Source organism: Patella vulgata, chromosome 2 (assembly GCF_932274485.2).
Source record: "Patella vulgata chromosome 2, xgPatVulg1.2, whole genome shotgun sequence".
NCBI lineage: Eukaryota > Metazoa > Mollusca > Gastropoda > Patellidae > Patella > Patella vulgata.
The window spans coordinates 50,291,933-50,301,361 of NC_065880.2; the positions used below are offsets into that span (position 1 = coordinate 50,291,933).

The 9,429-nt window shown below is 34.8% G+C and overlaps 1 protein-coding gene across 2 annotated transcripts; it reads right to left on the reverse strand.

Moving 5' to 3' along the window:
- Positions 1–59: 59 nt before the first annotated feature.
- Positions 60–7,801, reverse strand: LOC126810011 (lysophospholipid acyltransferase 7). Of its 2 annotated transcripts, XM_050534908.2 has the most exons (7): positions 7,558–7,801; positions 4,874–5,000; positions 4,170–4,320; positions 3,635–3,786; positions 2,317–2,525; positions 1,211–1,384; positions 60–829 (listed from the first exon to the last, which is right to left on the reverse strand). In XM_050534908.2, exons 1-7 carry the CDS (start codon positions 7,767–7,769, stop codon positions 484–486), a joined length of 1,371 nt encoding a protein of 456 aa, XP_050390865.1. In that variant the 5' UTR covers positions 7,770–7,801; the 3' UTR covers positions 60–483. The 2 variants fall into 2 exon arrangements, with proteins under 2 accessions (XP_050390865.1, XP_050390866.1); XM_050534909.1 differs by lacking the exons at positions 60–829; positions 1,211–1,384 and having other exon boundaries at positions 2,313–2,525.
- Between the last annotated feature and the right edge of the window lie 1,628 nt (positions 7,802–9,429).

A 9,429-nucleotide genomic window follows, 5' to 3' on the forward strand; every position in this document is an offset into this window, starting at 1 on the left:
ATCCGCAGAGCATCGACCAATCATATGCAGGACATAAAGAATGTGGTTCTACTATGTGATTTAAGGATCTATCTACTTAATATTTCTGAAGCAATGGTTATGAGCATTATCAGCTTTTTCAATCATTGCTAAACTTATTATGGTAAAGCGGTGTTTCTGGTTTGTGATCTTCCTCTGGTCCAGCTCTATATCGACTTAGTTAGAGGTAAGTTAATCATACAAACAGACCTTATGAAGAAATCACCCCAGTCTTCTTCAGGTATATTACTATGACTTGACATAATTGCCACAAGAATTCAACCCATACAGCTTGATTCATATGAAAAGCATAGTCGATGACTGTTTGAATGATCAAAGTACTAACACAACACATAACAGTTTTGATTAGATTAGTCTACTAAGTTGACCTATCAAGTGTTGCAATGGTTAACAAGTTACGAATGCTTATTACCACTGCTTTTATAATATGGGTCTACTTGAATGCTAATCTTTTTTAGTTGTATTGTGCTTCTTTAATGCTACAAGAGATCCAATGATAAAAAATAATAAAGTTACTACATGTACTATATAGTATATAGATGACCAGTAGCGTATGGTTTCTCGTGCACCAAGTAATAAAAATCCCATACACATATAGTCAAACCCACGCATTTTACAAAACCAACATGCCCAATCGAAGCGGGCCTGTTTTTCTGGAGAAGCATCTTTTCTAAATGCATTAATCATAGCTTGTTCAGCCATTAAAATCGGGGGTACTGTTAGAAATGATAGATAGTACCCTGGATGTATACCATGCCAAAACGCACTCACAGCCATTGTTAATGTTACCCTGAAACAAAAAAGTTTAAAACCGCTAGATTAAAGGAGAAAAACCTTGTTGATCTATTATTTACGAGGGGGGTTGGATGGCCGAATGGTTAACACGTGCGCACTGTATCATAAGGTCTGTCATTGAGTCAACTGGTGTGGTTTCGATTCCCCGGTTGTACATGACAAGTAGTAGGGTCGCCTGTCCAACCTCAAGGGTTTTCTCTGGGTCCTCCGGTTTCCTCCCATTGCTAAAGACCCCTACGCACAAGCGAATTATTGAAATAGTCCCAAAATTACCTAGTTTGTGTTGAGTGGATGTTAAACCCCATTTCTCTCTCTCCATGCTACCCCTTTAATGTTTTAAATAAAGTTCCACAATTTCAAAACAGTATTTACTTACTTAAGTGACTTTATTGTTACCCGTTTATGAACATACGCAGCTAACCAGTACTGCACTGTCATATTCCACGCTTTTAAACCATCTTTGGTTTTAGGAGCCAATTCACATCCATAAATATCTAAATTATGAACAGTTTCATAATCATATTCTAAAGATTCTTGTTCTTTCTTTTCACTGTAATTATAGTACAGATAACATTGCTTTAAACCATTCCCAGAGGGAAACAGTTTGTTAAAAATTTGTGCCTAACTGCCACTGGTAGTCATTTAAATACTTTATGTTTTGACTCTCTTGTAGGCAGAGCAACATGTTTTGGTTATACCTAAATTACTGATCCCTATGTTTTAACCCTCTTGTAGTCATAGCAACATGTTCTGGTTGTACCTATATTACTGACCCCTAGAGTTATCTGGCTAAATTACTGTGCTGATAGAATCATTAACTGTGTTCAAATCAACAGAAAAAAAGAAAGAAATATCCCTCAACTGACGTTCAGAGGCTTTAACAAATACACATTTGACTCAAGTATGTATGTTTGTTCATGGATTGTCTCCCTTACTGTTATTTTCTTTCATTTTGAGTGAAGCCCTGTATCACCACAGACTTGGGGCTATACAGCACAATGGATGCCTACGGCTGCCCAAGATCAAATGTCTGTGTAGTTTGTTTGTCCTGTATGTAGTTTTGTCTTATAGGTTTTGTTTGTGTGTGGTGCAGTCCCCTGCACTTATTACAATACACTCTCTAGTAGTCTATGTATATTAAACTAATACACAATCTACTAGTCTATGAATATGAACAAATCACATTCTTAGTCCTATGAGTCTATGTATATGAAACTGATACAGAAATTACAAGTCTATCTATATTAAACAAATACCTAATCTATTAGTATTGGAAACAAATTGCTAATCTATATGAAACAATCCACTATGAACAAAAACACAAGCTACTATTATTCTTATATTGTATATCCACTAGTATGTATATTTACAAAGATATTATCATAAAATACTTTTGAAACTTAAGTTTTATTAATTACATAAAAAATCATTACATGCATGTATAAATATGATAGCCAATAATCCTGTTTCTTTCATGCTTACCTTTCTGCTAAACCTGTTAAATCTGTTGGCCCCTGTCCACATCTTGCTTTAGCTTCAACTGGAAAAGCCCCTAGTGTAGATGTCATACACATACATTCTGACAGTATCCATGCAATGTACAGTCTAGTACGGAATATCATAAACATTGGAACCATGAATAGAAGTCGGTATAAAAAAGATCTTTCGTAAAATTCATCTGTTTTGGCATACTAAAGAAATAAAAAAAATGAGAATTAAATTTGTTATTTACATGATAAGGGTGTAAGCATGAAATGACCACTTGATTTCTGTGGTATTGTCAAACATATCATCCCTCCCTATATACATATATAGGTAAATAAAATGACTACTCTGAAAGAGATTTTTATTAATGTTGCTGATATAGTATCTTTTCTTTTTAAATACAAATATACGGCAGGGTTTTCTTCCATTATTACAATTCTCAGCGGAAGAATGACTGAGGTTTAGCAGATAATCCGCAGAGTATCAACCAATCATATGCAGGACATAAAGAATGTGGTTCTACTATGTGATTTAAGGATCTATCTACTTAATATTTCTGAAGCAATGGTTATGAGCATTAGCTTTTTCGATCATTGCTAAACTTATTATGGTAAAGCGGTGTTTCTGGTTTGTTATCTTCCTCTGGTCCAGCTCTATATTGACTTAGATAGAGGTAAGTTAATCATACAAACATACCTTATCCAGAAATCACCCCGGTCTTCTTTGGGTATATTACTACCTAGATATTAACTTTAGCCTCTAGAGCGTCCAAAAGCAATTGTGGACGCTGGATGGACGGACGAGTGGGGGGGGCATATAAAATGAAATGAAATGGGGTTTAGCGTCCTACTGTTCTGCTCCTATACTGGGCTAATGAAGACGGGCATGCGCCATACAGTGTGCTATGAGGGAAATTTTGCCTGAGCAGCGGCACTATCACCTATTCTTATATCGAATTCCAACTGCCAAGGGATCTTTTACGTGCATTCCAATGTATCCGAAGGACTAGATAGCTGTCCTTCTCAGGCCCTCCGTTCTGCACCACTGACAAGAGGAAACCACGTCGGAAAATCCAGATGAACTTTCTCGGCCAATGCAGGGATCGAACACCCGACCTCCAGGCTAGCGAGCCAGCGCCTTAACCACCTAGCCACCGTGGCTCCAGGCATATAAAAACTATTGTGATATTGTCATGTAGAGTGTTTCACAAACACTTTGCTTGTGCAGTTCGGCTCATCTAAATACTGTAAAAAAAAACTAGATACTATATCTTTTTAAAATGTTAGTTTGTTTTAGCATTGTAAATGATACAAACCTCTACACTAAGGTAATGAGAAAGGAAGAAAAATGTTCCCATGATAACTGGAAGTGGTTTGATTTTCTCCCATAGTGGTTGAAATGTTGGTATTTTATCACTATTCTGTTGTTTAAGCAGGTATGAGTAAACACTATATCTATAATAAGGACCTAGAAAAGCAAATAATGGTACTCAATATACAACAGCAGTGTAATGAATAACAATAATCAATCGTTTTAAATAAAAAAAAATTGACAGTTTCACTTATTGAATTCCAACGTGATTCACTTCAGCATCTTCCAGAGAGAACTATATATACACACTAATATTAAAGTAATAAACAATACATCTGCATCTTTTTCTTATCAACTTGGAAGTGACTGGATGCAAACTAACAGCTGGTAAAATGTAACCTAAAAGTAATCAAGACAACCAGACCACTAACTGGCACCAATCCAATCAGCTTACATTTAAACAAGATTAGGGAGCAGGGCTATTCAATTCCATAAATCAGCAAATATTTTATAAAAACATTATCCTGTGGTGTACTAACCTGTTAATAATCCAATATAACAATAGGAGTAACTAAATGTCTCCCATATATTACACTGATGTACATTATTATATTTCTTTAATAATTTACAATCCTGTGTATCTTCAGTCACTTTACTGGAATCATGAATTTCAAATGCTAACCCAACAAGCTGTAGTATTGAAAAAAAATAGTTTTAGGATGGATATAATATCAAATTAACCACTGCTTGTTGCCATGCTGGTACATTATGTTACCATAGAACCGTTGTGTAATTGATAATATTTGGAGAAAGTACAATCAGATAATTTAAGTATGTGCATAAAAGAACAAATCTTGCCTTATGTTGATATTACGACTCAACTGATAATAACTGCCAACATACATCAGCTGTTATTGACTGTTAGCTGTTATTTGAAAATTTAACATGTTTTACGGATTTGAGAACCAAGCCGGGAAATAAAGGCATCTGTCACAGATACTGTCAAGAACAAATTTAGGCTTTGTCAGGCACCATGCCTCTGGTGTCTCTTATTGTGCCTGACACAAATTTGCCTATATTCTGTGTTTTTAATGGTAATTATAATACATGTCCGGCACAAAGTTTAAAATGTCAGATACAAGTTCATTAATGCCTGACAACTAAATCATTATTCCCTGGCCTGTTGTGAACTTTTAAAAGGTAATCTTTAAAAGTAAAATATAACTATCGAATACAACCATACCCTTAATGTAATGAATAATTGAACAGCATTTGATAATGGCGGTGGTGCAGGTATACCAAGATGATGAACAGTTCGAAAAAAGGCCAAATAACCAAAAGCCCAAATAAAGCTTACTTTATGGATGTGCCTGCAATGAAAAATTTAAAGAAGATACATCAGATGCTTTTCAGAGAATAAACCTGGTTAATTCTGAGTGTAAGACTTTTCAAAACCTTTATTCTTGTCTCAAGCATCTATCTGATACGCTGTGACACTTTTTGAAAGAAATAAACAACATTCAGCTGCCAGGTGGAGATGAAGACATGTTTGCATCGCTAATGTTTGGGACCTAGAAATTGACACAAATGGTTGCTACGCATATATGAATGTTCGGCGTAATACACCAGAAGTTTCAATTGAAATTTGAATAGCAATCTCTAGCGTCTAGTTATTTCAGTCTACACCGATAGTATTTATTGTGCATGCTCTCCAGATAAGAATATGGCATCACCGTTTGACATGTGACGCTATTTTAATATGTCTAGCCCCGTTCTTCGAGTCCCTTGTTACAAATGGTGCTGAAAAGCATTATGGTGCATGATTCGTATACCAGTAGTAAAATGTTTATTTTGACTTAAATATTGGATATCAGAAGCCCATATTTTCCCAGTAAGATCACAACATCAATGTTGATTCTAATTGACAATATCGAAGACTGGATGATTTTAAGTTAGAGACTTAGCTACTTTAAAGATGGATTATGTAAGATTTAGATAAAGAGGTGAATATTTCAGTCAAACTACTTTTATTCTAAGCAAAATTGCGTGTGTTTGAAGTTTTGACAAGATATACCGGTAGTGTAAATAATCTTAATTCTCAAATAGCATTGCTACGATAATAAAGTCTGATTATCCATGTTAACGTTAAATTATTATATGGCGCAAGTGCCGCAAGTGTTCTAATCGGGTAATCCATTCAAAATTTCAGCAATACAATGAACTAGAGAGTTGATATTGGGCTTGTCATGTGAATGAATGTGTGGATACTAGATAATAATCTATATAACATTTGAAGCCAGAAATAAACCTGTCATCAACAGATTTAGCTCTTGCATAATGCATCTTTAAACATTTTTTTTTTTGGAGACCCTGTGAAAACAGGGCCTTTAAATAAGAAAATAAATGTACATGTAATTAATTGAAAATAACCCTAGAGTAGATATAATATAATGCAATGCAAAAGCATGCTCGGCACTGGAAGTAAATGTATTTTCTCGTAGAATGACCCATTTTCTTGTCATATTGACCCATATTTCATTCACCAACCTATAGATGGAACTAGTGACAAAATGCGGGAAAACAAACCATAGAAAAGGAAAGATAACTCTACCCGATGTGGGTGCAGGCCACAACCGCTTTCTTGTTATTAACGATCTATACAATTTTTACGATACTGACAAAGGTGACAAAGCTCTCCTCGGATTGCAAAAAATTGAAAATCACTCTCCTGGAATTGCGGACAGGAGATGACATGCGCAATCATATGTAATTCCCTTTATTTGAAGAAGAAAACACTATAATTAGGTGTCTTTTATGTTTTAAATAAAAAAGAAAAATAATACCTGTGGTGCCTTCCTTATATGGTAATTAAAGTGTAGTATTTTCACACGAAACCGCGGGATAATGCCGTTATCACCAAGAATTTCAAAATGGAGTCTTAGCAAAAGCTGTGCCATATATATATTTCGTTTACATTCTTTATAAAAATAATAGTATTTTATAATCAATCGATAACTAAAATCACTCGTCACAAGGCATGACAATCCACATGTTATCAGGTCTTGTTTGTTATTTTACTATTTTTGTAGCATGAAATGCGTATATGAAGACTTGTGGTGCCTTACTTATATGGTAATCAAAGCGTAGTATTTTTATGTGAAACCACTGGATAATGCTGCTATCGACGAGAATTTCAAAATGGAGTCTTATACATGGATTAACAGAAAATATGTTAACTGGTGTTTATCAATAGCTAATAATTGAAGCACTTTAGGGTGGGCAGCCTGTAAAGTACTGGACTGTTGGTGTGTTAGGCATATTTAATTGCCCAGTGAGTGTTTCTTTGTTTTCAAAATTATTATTTAAAAAGCGTGATGACCATGTACGTGACCGATTCTTACAAACGAAAATGATAACAAATTGATATATTGTGTATTGACATCAGGGCGGAGCTAATAGGAAGTAAATATGCAATAAACATGAACAAATTTTACACAACTTTTTTGGAAATAAAATACGCAGTTGGGAGAGGGATTATGGGGGATTGAGGATGGCACTCAAATATGCACCTAGATGAGCAACGGAGCGCAAGAGCGACAGCGAGCTTTAAACATGAATGTCTGGAATGTGCAAAGGTCTATCAGTTATTAATGCAATAACTTTCTTATTTCTTAAACTATTTGGAAATTTTTGTATTTTGTTTTTGGTTTCTTAAATGGGAGTGGGGTAGGAATGGTAGTAAATATTCAGTTTTAGTCAGAATACCAGATTCAAATTTTAAAAAAGCTTTTGCATTGCTACTTAATAATTATTTATAGACAATCCAATTGTTCGCATGCATCTTCTTTAAGTTAGGCTATATTGGAACATAGATATTGCACAGCAATACAATAGCAGATAAATAGTATTTATAAATTATAAGCCTACCTCGGTGAAATAGATTTCACCAGTAAGCAATTAACCAAAATCGCTATTAATGAATGTAAGGCATGAAAGCGACATATTATTGTGACCATAACCACCCCAACAACAGTTGTTACTATTCTTTTAACACCTTCATCTTTAGAGTATTTTATTATCACTCCAAAAAACACTGAAAATATCAACAAACAACCGTAAATAAAATCATCAGAAGCCATGTTCCTTCATATTAATTTTGTGACTCCATCCAGAGAAGAGTTCTACAGAAATCCTGTTCATGACGCGAGGTTACTATTTATAGCCAGGATATCCCCCCTGAGTTCAATCGTCCCCAATTTCTAAATCCGCGGTTATTTTCAAATAGTAGAAATGAAATGAAATGAAATGTTTAATAGCACGTCAGCTCAAACCGGGTTATACTTATATTGAGCCAAACATATGGTAATTATATCACAGAAAAAATTATATGCATAAATAAAAACAATATCACAGTAGCTGAGTAGGCCTAATTAAGTAAAATTAGCCTAAAAATAAAATCAATCTTTTATGTATACAAATATTTAAAAACAAAAATGAAATGATATATATATATATATACAATTAAAATTTATGATAAAATTCTGTCTCTTTTAAAAAGTCTAACATAACAACACGCTGTTAATAAACCCGGTTGGGCAAACATATGATCAAGTAATGACTGATAACGGTAAAATTGCGATCTTATATCTTTAAGATGCTTGCACTCAGTCAAAATGACAGTGTTCACATTCTGGTTGAGGCCCTCGCTTTAATATGAAAATGTTAGTGAAAAAAGTATGACCAATACAAAAGCGACACAAAACAACTTCATCCCTCCTGTTGGTCCTATAGGAGCTTGGCCAGTCTCCTAAGAGAGGCTTAATGTGATGAAGTATATTTGTGCCTGCAAGATCCCAAGACCGTTGCCAGCGTTCATAAATAAAAAAGTTAATAGAAGATTTAAAATATGTGAAAGGTAAAAGAAATTGAGATATGAGAAGATCTAAAGCAGACTGCTTGATCTTTCCCTTTGATATCAACATGGCTGGGGAGCCAGCTTAAAGGACAATGTCCTTGCTGTTAAACTCGTGTGATAGTAGCAGACGATAAATGTCTGCCACTAACGGGTGTACAAGCTGTTTATTTTTTATTGTTTGTAAAGAGGACAAAGAATCAGTAAATATAATGTATTTTAAAAATGAAGAGGATTTAATGAACTCCAAAGCCTGAAAGATGGCCTGGAGTTCAGCAGTAAATATGGAAGCAGTAGGGGAAGACGCACAGAAATGGTCTCAAATGGCGTGACAGATCACCATCTTTAGAACCATCTGTATAAATTGGAGCATACTCACCATAGTTAGTTAATTTAGACCTCAACTCCCTGAAGAGAGACTGAAACACCGTGGAACTAGTATCCTTCTTTTTGTTTTTTGTAAGATCGATATCGATCTTGGGAGGAGAAATGGACCATGTTGGTGTCTCAAAGAAAGGGGTATTCGCAATACTGTCTTGACTGATACCAGCCTGAGACAAAAGTTAGGGGTTAAATGCGAATACCGAATGACGGAATAACATTAGTTTTTAGTAAATATAGATGTTCATGATATAGGGTCTAAATATGGTGTTAAATGAAATATGATGAGGCAGAGATGCAATTTTTGGTGTCTCAAAGAAAGGGGTATTCGCAATACTGTCTTGACTGATACCAGCCTGAGACAAAAGGGGTTAAATGCGAATACCGAATGACGGAATAACATTAGTTTTTAGTAAATATAGATGTTCATGATATAGGGTCTAAATATGGTGTTAAATGAAATATGATGAGGCAGAGATGCAATTTTTGTAGCATACTGCAGTGCA